Consider the following 17,620-nt stretch of genomic DNA (forward strand, 5'->3'; position numbering starts at 1 on the left):
ACATCATTTTTGACGAAATATAGAGCGATGATTCCACCGGCTCACAAACCACACCAAACCGTTGTTTTTTCTAGATGAAATGCCAGCTCTTGAAACTCTTCAGGTTTGTATTCGTCCCGAATGCTGCAATTTTGCTTATTGAGCCAGAAATGGGTATCTTCGTTAAACAAAATTTGGCTTGTAAACATCGGATATTTTTTGAACTTTTCATGAGCTTATAGTTCGAAGCGACGCCGCTTGGGAAGAAGTTCAGTGTCGACGTAAAATGTTACGGCTGCTTATTTTTCTTCACTCCGTGCTGGAATTGGTCTATACGGTCGAATATTAACCAATAACGAATGCTGGGTCTCAAGATGGGTGATGCTGTGGCTAATAGTACGCTCAGTAGACCGATTATGTTGACCATAAGTTGAGCGAAGCACACGAAACACATTCATTACAGAGCGTGAATTTTCAAATAAAGTTGAAAGATTGGTAAACGTTGCTCAGGCGTAAGTCCTTCCTTGATGAAATGACAAAAAATACTGGACAAAAATAACATGCAACTGGAGACGAATCACGCGTGATCTGTAAATACAAGGCTATTGAAATAATTACCTCTACATGGACCACCCCTTGTATACCTGTATCCTTCTAGCGATTTAGGCACTTATTTGGAACAATTCAACCATCTAAATTAAAATAATTTCTCTCATTTAAATCATTTTCAATATTATAGTATATAGTATACTATAATATTGAAAAAATTTATTTAGGAAGACACAGTTCTGGTTACCTTATTCACTTCGCTAATAATAATTTAATATTAACCTTTGGGTCAACATTTGTTTTTTTACAGTAAAGCAAGCTTTAAAACCTTTAACACTACAGTTAGCATTTCCCTACAGAACGACTGTCTCATGATTGGACAATATGTCACAATGTTTGGTGATGTTATAGGCCAAGTCAACATATCTGCGGTAAAGCCAGAGGATGGTGGAGAATACGAGTGCAAAGCAATATCGCGGGCTGGTGAAGCATCGCATTCGGCACGATTAAACGTCTACGCTGAGTGCAGCTAATACAAATACAAATATTCATACATAAAAATATTAATAAAACACGTAGCACACCCCTAGACTGATTGACTGGATGCTTTAAAGTATTTGAAAATTTGGTCGAAATGAACATTGCGCTTTTCGCTGAAATTCTTATTTTTTATTTGTTTGCTTAACTTTTTTACACATCTGCAAGGTTATTCAAATATATATTCTTTTTCTGACTCACAGGTATGCCATATGTGCGCATGATGCCGAAACTACCTGCAGTGGCGGGAAAGACCTTTTTTCTCAAATGCCCTGTGGCAGGATATCCAATCGACAGCATCATCATATACAAAGGTAAGCGTGCATGTACGATTTCATATTTATTAATTTGCAAGCGCACATACATACATACAAATATGCACATAGCATTTGTATGAACTTTGCTGACATCTCAGCGTTTGTACCGTCGGTCGGTTTCAATGTGAAGATGAATGAAATTCTCCTTCTGCGAGCATTTCCGCTCAACCAGCTTATTGCATATTGTATAGGGTACGAATATGGCATGCAGCATGTGGCAAGTGATGCTTTTGGGGCTTTAGTTTAGTTGGAATGCATCTGTTCACATTGGGGTAATCTTTAAATAAAATTAAAACAAATATTCACACGTGTATACATAGAAAATCAGAAGTACATGCGGAAGCCATCTTCAAACTTAATCAGAGCTTGTTTGGTCTATTGCCGCCGTCTTTATTCTTATGGGTTAGGCTAAGCTAAACTGGCAGATTCATATGTAAAGTCCTTAGCATATCCAGATGAAAACCTCATATAATTAGATATCAGCTATTGACTAAGCGCCTTGAACTTGTCTCATATCTGCTAAGCTGCTTTACTTGAGTTCCATTATATCTAAATATATGAGATAGGCGGCGTTTTAGCATTGATCTCGCAAATGTGCAACATTCGAGAGGGAATTGCGGAATTTATTATATTTCAATTTGTTCGAAGCAGCTACATATTTTCATCATCAGACATCTTTGTATTGTAGTGACTCTGAAATACTTGAACTAGCAAGCTCATCAGCGTTGCAGTTTCATCCAAACTTGTCTAATCGCATTGTAACCCGATAGCATTATAAAGGGGTTTAGACATCTCTTCTCCATATTTCAAGCTATGGACAGCTAAGTCAAGACTAAGACCCTATAATTGGTTTGGATAGTTAATGCGCTAAGGAAGTTACGCTCCGGAACAGTAGATGTAATGCTCCGGCCACCTCTGCTTGAAAGATCCTGCAGTTATCAGGAAGCCTCAACGGAAGTTACTGGAAAGTTTTCGACATTTTACTCCTTTACACCCAAACAAAAGCTGCATAAGAATTTATAGGCATGACTATGATTTGGTGAGAACCTCCACTTTTTACCAATGGCTTCTCTTCAGCAGTATAGGCAACCGATGCCTTCCTTGAGCTTTCTTCGATATTAGGTTTCTATAAGCGCTTCTTTTCTAGGTTGAACCCTAGTTAGTAAACTCTGTTAACAAGCCGGAGATAAATTCCATCCATTGATTGTAGATGTGTATTTTTTTAACTAACAGGGAATAATTCGTTCGTGCTTATATATTGTTCACTAAATAATCTCGTTTCTTTTATGGTAGTGCAATTTACTCAGATATGTCTCCGTTCCTAGAGGATAAAACTAGTTGTCGCTAGTATTTAGTAGAGACCTTTTTAATAGTCCAGCTGCTGAAGATGTTAAGGTACCCCTGAATTAACTCATATACGATTCTCTCAACCATGAGAGCTTCGTCATCTATATAGATAATCACTCGGCAGCCGGCTTAAACTTTTCCCGAAATGCCAAAGGAACTCCCTCTTTTGAGATCTACTCACATTCCACGCATTGCCCCATTCCCTACCGTTCGTTTTTCGCAATGAAGTTTAAAATTGAGAAGTTAAGCTCTAGTTAAGTTAAGCTAATATCGCAATCTAAAACAGTTCGTCTAGAAGGGGACCAGCAAATTTTTTGAAATCTCGACAACTCGCTGCATTTACGGATACGCTGTTGTAATTCCATCTGTCACAAGGGTTAAAAGGGTCGATTGTTCTTATAAGTATAGAGATTCATAGCTCCAGATTTCTTCAAAAATGAATCCTGCCATAAAATTACAGGGAGAAAGCTATGGAGCTATTACTAATGACCTTTTCAGCGCGTTATTGCTGACATACGGCCCTAATTGCTCCAAGTAGTGGTCGAAAATTAGTCATCTCGAAATCATTTTCAAAACGTAGTGCCCAACCCATATCTGTATAGTAACGATAAATACTTCTAATTAATCTCGACTTTCGGAATTCATATCAGCCAATCACGGTGGTCACTTGCCCGAAATGATTTTAAAAACGTAGTGCCATACCCTTATCTTTATATGCGCTTTATTTCTTCTTAAAAACCACATGTCTAAAAACACACCCCTTAAAACTTTAAGGATATTATCTCAAAGCTTTCCTTCGGCAGTCATCAGATATTAACGAAACTAGAACCTTTTGAGGTGTTCCACTCTCCAGAAACCAACTCGTAATGACTCGTAATATCTTATAAAACTAGTGTAACTGTTATGACTTACCCTCAGAGTTATTATTTGTGTATGTCGATCTTTATAATTTATGCCACTCGACAATTATAGGAAAGTTTTCAAAGAAAAAAACTACCCTAATGCTACTTTAAAATCAAAAAATGCAGTAATTGTTTTGTTTTCATTACGCCACTCACTCACACATGTACGTGCACATTTCCATTGAAGATGGCGTCAGATTGCTAACGAATATATGACAGCGCGTTCAAAACGGCACCCTACTTATCGAGAATGTGCAACGCACCGCCGATAAGGGGGAACCTACAATTGCATAGTCCGCAAAAAGCACAACTACACGGCGCAACGGACGGTGGAGGTGATAGTTTTGGGTGAGTTAAAGTTGAAGTTGAGGTTGCAGTTGATGCGGCGAAATTTTCGTTGATAACACTGCCAGTGGTGTTTCGATTTGCTGCCCATGTTGGGTGGCAGCAAATTCGGGAATCTCACCAGACTAGTTTTAATTTGTCTGGAGGAGTTAATGAAAAACCGCAAAATGATGAAATGTTTGCGCCTAGCTCCATATGAGTTTTGGTAAATTTTGAATATTGTATGTAGAACAATGGGAATAAACTATGAAAAAAATACAATCAAACCCGCAAGTGGTAAACACTGCTCGTTATGAATCGCCGAATTTAATTGCTGTTGGTTTTACAAATTCGGAAAAGTTCTTGCGAAATAACTTATGTTTAATATAACTTAATTTGAGCATATATTCGGAGAGTGGTGGCCAGAGGTTTAGAAACTTGGAAGGCGTTAAATTTTAACTTGTAATTGGATTAATCTACAAATAATTTTCATTAATTTATTTGTGGCTTATTTCATCAATGATTAAAATCGAGTAAAATCTATATACCTAAAAAGCTTCATGAAAGCTTTTGAAAATATTTCAAAAGGTATTGACTATTTTTGAACACCACATTTTAGCGCCGATTTATCATATGCACATTTTAATAACAATTAATTTAAAGAACTTTCAGCATACGATACACCATAAAAGTCAATAATGATTGCACATGTCAAATATCGAAAATTAAAAAAATTAAATCATAAAAAAATGTGGAATACAAATTATAATATAAAAATGAATTTGCAAGCTACTCACAGCAGCAGATTTTTTTAATTTCCACTGAATAATTCGCAACTCGTAAAAAATATTTTCGCATTTGAACTTCATGTTATTTCAATTAGCTATAAAAATGTATTTTTTTCCAAGCTTGCTAAAAAATAAAATGCACTAACATATACATACATCGATACAAACACTTGCCCAACACATGCACATGCTTGCATTTCCGCTTTCACCCACTAAAATGAAAAGAATACACGAAAATATGATGCACTTTAGCGGTGCTGAAATGAAAGAACACACACACACACTCACATACAGCACTCACACACTAAAACTATTTAATTGTTCACCTATGTTTTTCCATACTTTGCTCTGCTACTCTACTTATTCTTCTTTAAATTTTTCCACTTTATTCATAATTTTCACTGCTGCTGTACCTGTATTTTTTACCGTTATCTCTTTGTCCTATCTCTGTGTGTTTGCATTTGGTGCGCATTTTGTTGTTGCTTAAATTTTCCCTTTATTGGCCTGCATACGAAATTTTTTTCATTCATTGTGCACATGCAAAGATACACACGCCCACATACAGACAACACAATATTTTCGAATAATTTTGCATTCTCTTTGACATATTACGCCGGAGAGGAATTGATGAAATGTGAATATGCAATGATTAATGTTAATTGTTGCCAACCCTTGCCCCATACATATATAAATACTTATGTTAATATTTAATTTCTATGTTTATTTTACAGTTGAATGTTTCATTTTCATTTCTCTTTAAATTGTCGCGAACTACATATTAAATACATAATTCCAACTGTAAAGCTTCTGCCTACTTGTTTGTGCAATTTGTATATTTGTCATTTCCCCTTCTTCGCATAAGCATAAGCAGGTAACGCAAGCTCTAATTAGTTATTTGGGCTTATTTACTTGTTGTTTGTAAGCTGCAGTTGGTAATTCTCCTATCCTAACTGTGCTGATCTGCACGGTAAATGCTAGTGCCTTTGTGCGTATATGCCACTGCATATCGTGTTTGAGCTTATTCATCGATCAGCCAGGAAAGTGGAAGGACATACTGCGGTAAGTAATAATCACTAATGTAATTATTTATAAATGCCTATTCTTAAACATTGTTATTTAGAAATAAACCATTTGGAACCATTTGAACATTGTTTCATTTGAAGCCATTCGGAAGGCAAACCAAATGCGTTAAACTCGCCCCACTTGATCGATGACATTAATTAAGACTCTTTACGCATCTCACACACATTCACGCAACTACATATATATACTGATAAATAAAATAACGAAAACGTTCTTAGCAAATAAATTAAGTTCAAAAGCTCACATCAATATGAAGCTATAAAAACACCGCCATTTTACTGCACATCAAAACGCAATAAAATTCCTATCGTCAGCCAGTAACGACTACTTAAATGCTAACACGAGCTTCTTATACGCGCATACATATTTTCCTTGGATGAACAAATGCAAGTTATTATCACCAGTTCATATTACATAAACATATCTTTTAACATGACACTTACGGCCCATATGGTCCGTATTCAAACATTGTACTTTGCTAACACGGTCCGCCTTAAGTGGTCCCAATATGTAATTCATAGATTGTAAGATGAATCTTTCCATTCGTAACATATGGTCTATCTCAAGTGGATTGTACATATATATACTTCCTAGAATGTAAGTTTAATATTTGTATCTAGGCTTAAGCAAAATATTGTATTTAAGAAGGCAGTTGCCCGTAGTTGCCCACGAAACACAAAACAAAAAACGAATAATTAATTTGCATACCTTCGATATTGCAGCTTTGCATTCGTATCCAATTCCAGTCCAAGTTAATATTTCTTATGTGAGCTGCACCCACAGCTTTATGTTTTGATTCCCAAAAACCTACAAAGACAAAAAGTACTCCTTCACACCATCGCTATGCGGGTTGCTGAATAAGTTTCTTCCCTAAATTTTTTAGCTTAAGATCACTAAGAGAATATTATCACTTAGGTCATGAAAGAAAAGATTTCACAGTTAATCCCTGAGGTGAGGTAAACTTCTACAATTGTAACTCAAGCATCACAAAGGCCTCTTCAATTAGCACATCCTTATATGGGAATTAAGTAGATCACCTAGATGTTTGAAGACTCATGTATGTCACGGTGTTTTTGTCTTTAGTTTGCAAAAGTGAGACAAGAAAACATCTTACTATCACACTTGTTTTCAGCTCCGATCATAAATTACCTTGGGAACTCATAAGGATTTCAGTATTACCTATTCCCTTTTCAGTGTGTTTAATAGTTTACAGTTTGGGAAATGAAACTCTATTCTATTCGTTTTGTTGATTCCTAAAAACACTAGTACACACAGTTCTGTTCAGTATCGTAATCCTCTGTATTTTCACTAAATATTCCGACATTACGTAAGTATTTAATCCCTGTTTAAGTGTCAAGCCGTCATTTAAGAGGCAACTTTATGTTTCGACGGGATTGAACCAATAGGGAAGTGGTTATAGTAATACTGCTCCTTTGCCGTAAAGGATTCTTGAGGTTTGTTGGCAAAAAAAGGAGAAAAGACCATCAGAACTTGGTTCGATGACGCTGTGATTTTGTCAACCAAACTCCTTTCGGCTATTCCGTCGGGTCCTATGTGCAAAACGGCATTAAGTACCAATGTTACCGTGGTGCTTAGTGGACTATACAAACTGTTGAGCGATGATGATAAGGATAATAATGATAATGTATTACAATAATACCGATTCGAATTTTTAAACCTGATTTTATAAGAGTCATTTTATATTACAGACTATTTTGAACTTCTTATCGAAAATATCAGTCCGTAAAACATATTATAGAAATTCGGAGAGAATCATTTTCTAATAAAAGTATGCCCCTATGTCAAAATCGGTTGAATCTGATTAATAATTTCTCCTCATATACCTAGTTGAAATATTTGCGAACTTTTGTTTGTCTTTATACCGCATTTATCGGCAAATTTGTAAGTTATTTCTAAAATTCTAATAACGGTGAATCTTTGTGCCTAAAATTTATAAAATTGGGTGAAAAGTTGCTCTCGAACCCATATAACATACAAACCTGATACACTTGGCTTTGATCCTGGCAAGATGCGATAATATAAAATGTTCTGTTACACCCGAACTTAGCCTTTCTTAATTGTTTACGTTTTTATGTTTTTTTCTTCTTCTTTCTTAGTTGTCCACCATTTTTGCTGTGTGCACATAACGATTTGCATTTTGTACCATTTTGCATTTCTGAATTTGTGCATTTATGCATCTGTCGGCAGTCAGCCATTAATTCCTCAACCAAAATACCAAATAACAAATAAGAAAGGGATAAGTTCGGATTTAACCAACATTTAATACTCTGACAGGAATTAAAGCCGGCGAAAGTTTTTCAGAAGCTAACAAAACCTTATTTTAAATTATTGAATTATATTGATCTTGTCACCATATTAGACTTAGTTTCTTTGCTATATTTCAGCTAAATTATATTTAAAACCTCTTCAAATAAAATCAACCAGAGGATAGTAATTCATTATATTAAGGATATGAGGTTTAAACCAAGGTATAAACCAATTCCATTCAGCGCTAAACTTCATAATTTTGAGAAAAATTTAGTTTCCTTAAAATATTACGCATTTCTTACCAACCTGAGTGGTTTAAATATAGGTGGAAAGACGGAAGTCATTATATGGGGTGTATTGGTTCAGAGGATGGGATAAATGAATATATTTATATGTATAAATATATTTTTGTGTTTGAAAAATCATCATCAGCGATGAGGCTCATCTCTGGCTGAATGGCTTCGTCAATAAGCAAAATATGCGTTATTGGTTAGGCAGCAATCCACACGTATTCTATGACTCACAATTGCATCATCCCGAACAAATTACAGTTTGGTTCGGTTTATGTGCCGGCGGCGTCAATGGGCGGTACTTCATTCATGATAATCAAACCTGGCACGTTACTGTAAATGGGAATCGCTACTGCTCAAAGATTACCGAATAATTTTGGCCCGAATTGGATAATATGGGCATGGGCAATATGTGGTTACAACAAGCCGGCGCCAAAAGCCACATAGCGAAGGTCACAATCGATTTATTGAAAAGCAAGTTTGGTGAACGTGTTATCGCATGAAGTTGCCCAGTCAATTGGCCCCCTCCGATTTTTTCCTATGGAGCTACGTCAAGTCTATGGTCTATGCCAACAAGCCAGTGACGATTGATGAAATTCGTACGAATATCGAACGTGATATTTCGGCAGTATCGACCCATTTATGCTTGAAAACCGTAGAAAATTGGGTTCAGCGTCTGGCCTTCTTCATAATGACATCGAATGTACTTTCACAGAAATAAAAGTTTCATTGATATCCCAAACCGTTTTCGTAAAAAAAATTCTGTAGCGCTCTTATTGAAAACACCGTTATATACATAGTACATGTACATAGTTAGAGACAATCTTTTTTCTCGAATACTCCTGATAATTAAAAAATGAGTTAAGAATAAATGTTTTCGACAGCCGAGGATTCGTGTTGTGAGGCTAAGTTCTTATCTGATCGTCATTTCATAGTAAGTAAAAGTATTCTTACTATCGGTTTATCAGAAAGCTGAGAAATTCTCTGTTATTATAAGTACAAATTACTAAAGGTATATGCATTTAATATGAGCATATTCTTCTTTAAATTGCCATGAATAAGGTTACCAACTAGTTGGTTTTCTTCTCTTTATGTTATTGAAGAAATAGTTACCAAATTTTTGTAAGCCTTATTAAATTTCCATTTTCTAATATCCCAACTTTGGCTCTGTCTTTTACAATTTTGGAATTAAAGTTATTTTCCACGATGATTTTAGTCGTTAGAAGGTGACCAATTATATTCGTTGCGGTTTCATCCCCAGACGTGAGGAGCATGGCGTATGAATGAATTTTGAAGAATTGGCGGTGTCATCCGCAATATGTTCTTAGAAAAAAATCTTACGCTTAGATTATCATGGCGTACGTAAACCAAAACACAGGAGCAGTGGAATTTTAACGGCTCAGGTAGTGGCAATAAGGTTGGAGCGCGAAATTCGCAAAGGTAAAATATCTGTATGTTTAAGCCTAGACCGTTACAGAATAAATAAAATAAAAAAAAAAAAAAACTTAAATGCAATGTAAATTATTTGTAGTTTTAATTTCTTACTTGGTAAGTAAGTCATAGCTCCTGAAAGGCTTCAAACTTAGATGCTCCGGACAAGTAAGGTAGGTGTATACAATGGACTTAATGCGAAATTTTCCTAAATGAATAGATATACAGGTTGTTCAATAAGTTTTGTCATTCGTTAAAAGAGGGCGTTCTTAGTAGCCAAACATTTTTTTTGGTTTATTGGTACACTCTTCATATGAACGTGTGTGAAGTTTCATTTCATTCTGTTAATTCATTCTTTATTTACAAGCCATTTGGTGTTGCCGTGTCACGGTATTTATTTACAATGGAAAAAAAATTGAATATTGTGCAGTGATAAGATTCTTATTTTGGAAGGTATATCATTAGAAGAAATTCACGAACGAATGTTAAAAGTGTATAATGATTGTTCACCTACAATTAGAAAAGTAGAAATATGTGTTGCTGAATTTAAACGTGGTCGTACAAGGCTTGAAGACAATCCAAGCGAAGGACGTCCAAAAAGCGCATCAACACCAGAAATCATAACCAAAATACAGGATATAGTTTTGGAAGATCGTAGTTGGTAGAGGCTCTACACATCTCATTAGGCAGTGTGAGCCATATTTTAAGAAAAATTTTGAGTTTTAGAAAGCGGTGTGAACAGAAACACATTCGAATGTGACTTTCTCAGCAACATTTGGGACGTTTTAAAAATGATAAAGTGGATTTTGTGCGTCCATTCAGCACTATGAAATAGACTTGGGTCTATCACCATGATTTTGAATCAAAACAAGAGGCTAAAGAGTGGTGCGAACTTGGTTGTTTGGCTTCGAAACGAACTCGTGTCCGGAAATCGGTCAAGGAGTATATGGTATCAATTTTTTGGAATGCGAGAGGAATTTCGTTTGTGGATTACCAGCAAACTGGTAAAACAATTAATTACATATATTATTGCAACCTTTTGGACCAGTTGAAGGAAAAAATTCGTGAAAAAAGACCCGTTTTGCAGAAGAGAAAAATCCTTATCCATCAGAACAATGCGCCGTGTCACAAGAGCATTTTGACAATGGCCAAAATTCATGAATTAAAGTTCGAATTGTTGGAGCATACACCGAATTCACCTGGCTTGGCCACCACCGACTTCCATTTGTTTCCAGAATTAAAAAAAAATTATGCCTATCAAGCGATTTTCATCAAATAAAGAGGTCATAACGGCTGTTGCAGACCTTCCGTATTCTCACTTCAGGGATGGGATCCACAAATTGGAGGATCATTGAAGCAAGTGTATTAATGTTCAGGGAGATTATACTGAGCAATAAAGTGTATTTTGAAACATAAAATTGTGTCTTTCCTATCAAGCAACTTAACTTATTGAACAACCTGGTAATGGGTTTTAAAGAACATTATTGGACTTAAAAATGCACCAACAACTATTGAAAGAAAAGTGAAAATCGTTTTGAATCACATGCTTTAATAAGATGCCTTTGTAGCTTTTAGAACGATACTGCATTTGCACAAAGATTCGCCAGACAGAGTTGTCGTAGATTGAACGAACATAAGAAGAAGTAAAATAGTAAAACACAACAATAGTAATTCGATTAATTAAGAAAACATAATAGTTTATTTCAGGAACGCTGTTAATACTAGTAATTATATTAGTACATATCTTGATGGCGTATACTTTTTGCAAAGCATTATTGTCTTCCTTGTGCTTTGTCTCAAAGATCAGAACCGTAAATAATATACATCACTTATGACTCATCGGTTTTTCGACAAAAAAGTCCAATGGCTGATTTCGGCGAGATAGATAATTAAACGATTATCGATTTCATCACAAACATGTCAGTATGGCATTGGTATGAAATTTTGGTAGGATCAAAGCTTTTTCCTAATTCGAAAATATTTTCTAAGCTTAAAAAAGTTTTCTTAGACCACTGCACTGCATTCTGCATATCTGTTATGTTAATCTGCTATGAATCTCCAGTTAAGTCAGCATTAAAATATGCACTAAAAAACGAGTTTTTATTAAATTTCTTCAGAAAAATAATAGCTATCAAAAAAACTTCACCGTGTAACTGTTGTCACCAAAACACTTCCAAATGTATGAAAAACTGGGTCACCTTAAAAGTGAATACGCCCAAGTATTTAGATTCAAAGCCGCGACCGCATGACTGCAACTGCTGTCAACGCTATTTCCTGTCACAAATTGCTGTTCCACCAACAATAAAAACAAATGCAAAATAAGAAGAGCAACTATTTCCGCACAAAACAGTGCAACAAATAGTTTGCTGAGCCTTTTCCATTTAATGTTTTTCTTTAACGCCAACATTACATTGGTTCTTTTTTGCTTCGATGTTGGTTTGCCGGCCGGCCGGCTTGGTGGACGGCTATTGGGTTACGCTTGCGCCATCAATTAGTAACAGAGTGTAAAAAACTAAAAGCAAAAACAAAAACCATGATAAAACCATGCAGAAACAGTATGCATTATTCCGACTTACAACATTAATATTAAAACCTCCATACACAACAGTGACCAAATCCACATTCAGTTCAATCGTAGTCTCCGTAAACATTTTATTTTAATTTAATTTTTAACTGGCAGGCTTGCGAACATATAGATATAAAACCAGAATATATTCACAGGCACCCAGTAAGGAAAATGTTTGGTACAAAATATACATATATAAATTTATATAAAATTTTTTAGTTTACTGTTGTCCATATTTTATTGAAGTTATACGTAGGTTGCTATATATATTTCTGGCATATTTATCAACGAAAATGTTTTTTTTTTATTTTATTTTTCGATTGCGGTTTTGTTTCGGGCTCATACTCATAGATCCATGATTCGTCACCTAATAGTGACGATTTTCCCTTCATATTTAAGTTTAGAAGCACCGCGATTTATCACAATTTTTTTTTCAGCATTTCTTTACACCAATCCACACGACCCTTTTTTTGAGCGATTATCAAATTGTGCGGGGTCCAACGAGAACAAACCTTTTTTACGGCCAGGTGTTCATGCAATATTGAATGTATGCTGTTGGGAGAAATGCATGTTACATGAATACCTCTTTTTGCATTATCAGTTCACGTAAATTGGCATTCTGGCACATGACGGCTGTTTTTGAAACGACCTTCACGGAATTCGTCTTTGAGCGAGCGTCGGCCACGATTGAATTCGTTGTACCAGTTTTTCACAGTGCTAGAGGATGGTGCTTCATAGCCATACAAAGATTTTAGTTCATCGATGCACTCTTGTCGTGATAATCCACGTCGAAAGTTGTGAAAAATGATCGCACGAAAATGTTCACGAGTTAATTCCATTTTTTCCCGGCCGAGATGAATTTTTTATCGTCCCTGTAAATAAAACAATTCACGATTAAATTGACAAAACGTTCTGAAACTGATGTTATGCTAAAAAATGTCAAACTTTCCAATGGAAATGTCAGATTGCACCTGGCAACACTTTGTGTTGCCCTAGGCCAGAATATATATAGCAGCCCTCGTACTTATTATGCGAGTTCGAAAAAGGTTTAAGGGGGTATTCTGGTCTAGAAGCATGAATTTCAGGTAATTTTTAAAGTGGCGTAAAAAACGGCAATTAATATTTTTACTATTCATTTTTTTGTTAGGTTAATTTTAGAAGAGTACAGAAAAAAATTTAAAACTAAAAAAAAGTAAAAAATTTCAAAAATTATGAGCTGACGAATTGGGGGGTCTCTAAAGATTTACCATACCCATGAGTTAGTTATCTGAAACCAAAAAATTAAAATTATTAATCTAGTATAATGTCGCAATGGCCGGAACTACGGAAAAGTGTGAAAAAAATTTCACAAAATGACGACTGCCCTAAAAAAAAGTATTTTTGGATAACTTTTTCTGACTATTTCGAAATTTCTAAAAATAATAAAAATAAAAATTTGGGGTATCGTGAGTTAAAGGAACCATGTGGTGTCATCTATAAAAATTGAGGAAATCAAAATGTAGTCTAAAAATATGGGAACTGGATAAATCCTTCTTTTTGAATTCGACAGCAGCTAACAAAAAAAGAATTAATTGCTGAAACTCTCTTGCTTAGGATATTGCCAACCATTTTGACGATGTATATGGAACGTACTCGGTTTTATATTCGGTTTGAGGTTCGACAACTCGCTCAAAACTACATTTATGGCTCTGAAAAACTAGAGTCGGTTTCAAAAGAAAAAAAGATTATGTTTACAATTTCTAAAAGTGGTGGAAGATGTAAGATTTCACATTGGAGTTGGATTTAAATTAGTTTTGAGTTTGACAAAAATAGACAATATTAAAATTTTCAGTTTTTCTTACTGGCTAATCATTGCATTATTCCTTCCTCTAAAATTTCGCACTAATTATCGCTTCTGGCGGGTGTATACAGATGCATTTGTTATTGCATTATGTGAAATGCAAGCATAAATGCATAACAAAATGTGGGAGTGCAAAATATCCGGGTCATCCATTCACAGGCGATCACAAAATTTTGCGAAATTAGTAAAAACATGTGCCATATAGAATAAGCCACAGTTAGCGCTGTCAATGTATCGAATATCAAATGCTTTTAATTGAAGCCAACCGCCATATCATGAGCCAACAATTTTCTATATTGAAGTTTTTGGCACAAAAAAACTTCACTTTGTAAGATTGCAAATAAATATTGTTTTTAAAGCAAATATTAATTTATTTAAAAACTTAAAGTTCATTGAAATATTAGTTTCGAAAATTATTGAATATTCTGATTTATTTGGGGGTGAATACATACATATTTCCATCAACTGAGGTTGACGTTTCGTCCAAGACACCTTGCTATCCCTATTGCCAGCAAAACAAAAATTCTGAATGATCCGATATGACTCCATATTAGAGTTAGTGTCAGTTATATGTGAGTAAATTAATAAAGTAATGAGATAAAGTTTTTATTCTTCTCCTTTCTCTTCCTTTATAATCAAATACTTTGGTATATTATTTAACAGTAATGGAATTAAAAATTGTGTCCCAAACTCTAGTTTGTTTATGAGTTTGATGTTAAAAATTATATAACGAAAATCACAAATACTAAAACTTTAAAGATAAAGAAGTGTAAGTGTATTTTCATACGTGGAAAGGTGTTGCTGGTATATATGTACATAAACATCGACTACAAATGAAAATATATTTCGATATTATTATCAACGGTTGATAAGAGTTCTAACAACAACATACATGTAAACATGAACTTGTAAACAATAACAATTTTATTTATATTTATAGAGAGAAGGACCGTGTGAGATACTAGCCTCAGTGAGCAAAGTGTCTTCTCATCAGATAACAGTATTTCATTATATCTTACTTACTTATGGCGTAGCTTTATTAATTCGAAATCTCTTCTATTCTCTCCTAAAATACGTTTATGTGTAGAACTTTCGTATAAAGCTATGCTGCTATTGTAAGAATTTGTAAGCTATTCGCTGAAAACTTTCATCAAAGAGAGAACTCAGTAATTAGAAACGCTCCCTTTTTGTAGGTGGCTGATGAGTATAATGCTATACCGTTATTTATACAAGTATTCTTAAAAGTCTTGCATTGTTCGTGTTAATATATTTACTACTAAATTCACTCCGTTTTGTAGTTGTGAAGTTAAAGTTCTTATAATTTTTAACCAAATAGTAAATGCGTTACAATATAGAAGGTGAATTAAGTGCGACAGCTAATTAGAAACAGTTTTTCAAAGTATTAGAATTCCTTCTGGTGCTAATTTTTATTAGCAATATTATTGATTTCTGGTAAGGATGTGTTTCAAAGTTGTGGTTTAAAATATACTAAAATGTATTATTCAAGTTTTTTTAACGAGGAAAAGCTGCCGCTGTATACGTACCCTTCGCAGCCACATCTTTAACCTTCGTCGGTCTGGAAAGATGTGCAAAGACATTTCGAATAAGATCAAATGCTCAAAAAAAAACTGTTTTTACTGTCCTTAAGCATATACAGAATTTTAAAACTATTTTCAGTATTCCACGCAAAGAAAAAACTTGAAAAACATCAACAAAAATATTCCGCAGACCTACTACTGTTTCCAGAGGAGACCCAAAAAAAGAGTTCCACTGACATTCTACGTGAAATACAAGACGAACGCAATGTCCAAAAAAGAGAAAAATTGGTCGGCGTTTGGTCTTACCTGGACTTAACGACAGGGCAGCACACAGGAACCCACTTCTGACTAAAATTCGTAGAAATGACGCGTAGACTTTGTCAATTCTTATTGGTCTAAGACAGCAAATCAACGGAGGTATGGAATGATGTAACAAAAATTAATCGCTTAGGTCCTCATGGTCGAAGGTATGTTCGCCATTAAATAATTCGAGAATTTGATCCTCGTTACGTTCCACGCGTAGTTGCGTATGGTGGAGGATCAATCATGGTGTGGGGCTTTTTATCTGGAATGATGTTGGTCCACTCCATAAAAATATTGGAATTTTAGACAAAGAAAAACACGTCCACATCCTAAAAAATGTTAAGTTGCCATGGTCTGAGGAAAATTTGTATTTTATAAGGAAGATAACAATTCAAAGCATGCGTCTAAGTTGACACAGAAGTTTTTTTTTACTGAAAATTCTATCAATGTTTTGGAGTGGGAATCATCCAGCCCAGGTTTAAACCCTATAGAACATCTCTGGGTGATGTTAAAAGAGCCATATGCACCAAAAACATCCCAAATATGGATGTTCTTTGTGATGAAATTAGAACGGCTTGGTTATCTACACCATTGATGCACTGTCAGAGTCTTATAACGTAAATTGGGAATCGATGTGAGCAATATTAAAGTAAAAGAGTTAACCAACAAAATACTATCTTCGTTTTTGTAATATCATTATTTTTTGTCGATAAAATATTTTCGTTTCTCATTAGTTGTCGCACTAAAATCGTTGATTCCTCATGTTTTTGTTAAAATCTTCAAAACCAAAACGAATTTTAAACACAATTTTTACTATTAGAGTTTAAGTTTAAAATAGGTTTAATAAAATAAATGAAAATACAATAAATATACGTGATTTATTGGAAAATAACATTATTTACTTCAAAATAGGTGCCGTTTCAAATTAGCTGTCTTCTTCTTCTTAATTGGCGTAGACACCGCTTACGCGATTATAGCCGAGTTAACCACAGCGCGCCAGTCGTTTCTTCTTTTCGCCCCGTGGCGCCAATTGGATATTCCAAACAGAAGCCAGGTCCTCCAGAGCTGGAGTGTTTCGTATCGGACAACGACCCTAGCCAGCGTAACCGCTGTCTTTTAATTCGCTGAACTATGTCAATGTCGTCGATTAATCTTTTTAGTCTGAAATCTAGTACTACAGATAAACATATTTCGGGCCCCCGGGGAATCGTCAGCCTCAACCCTTTGGGGATGTTTTCGTGGGGGGTGAATGTCCGACCAAAGGGGCCCAAAATCCTTTTTCCCCCCTGGCGTTAAAATCGCCAAAACCCTTTTTTGCATCGTGGCGGGGGGGCTGCCCGGGCCTCAAGGCCCAAAAAAATCTTTGGTCACTTCGTCCTTTTTCCCGTCAGGGGGTGGGCGCAAATCGCGATTGTTTAAAAACTCGCTTTTATGCATTTGGCTAACGTTATTCACCGGTGGAATGATGTACTCGTGACGGGTTTTCTCCCCCCGGTAACCCCAAACTTCCCCCCTTTTTTATGGCCCCTGTATAAATTCCAGGGCCTACTCGTCTTTG

At 35.3% G+C, this 17,620-nt stretch overlaps 1 protein-coding gene across 1 annotated transcript in view; it reads left to right on the top strand.

The window, feature by feature from the left end:
- The window catches only part of LOC126752696 (cell adhesion molecule Dscam2-like), a 147,910-nt gene that overhangs the window by 117,607 nt on the left and 12,683 nt on the right, over nucleotides 1-17,620 (top strand). Inside the window, exon 8 of the mRNA XM_050463669.1 lies at nucleotides 1,269-1,379. Coding sequence (XP_050319626.1) covers nucleotides 1,269-1,379 — 111 coding nt within the window. The remainder of the gene's footprint in view (nucleotides 1-1,268; nucleotides 1,380-17,620) is intronic.

The sequence above is a fragment of the Bactrocera neohumeralis genome, chromosome 3 (assembly GCF_024586455.1).
Source record: "Bactrocera neohumeralis isolate Rockhampton chromosome 3, APGP_CSIRO_Bneo_wtdbg2-racon-allhic-juicebox.fasta_v2, whole genome shotgun sequence".
NCBI classification, from domain to species: domain Eukaryota; kingdom Metazoa; phylum Arthropoda; class Insecta; order Diptera; family Tephritidae; genus Bactrocera; species Bactrocera neohumeralis.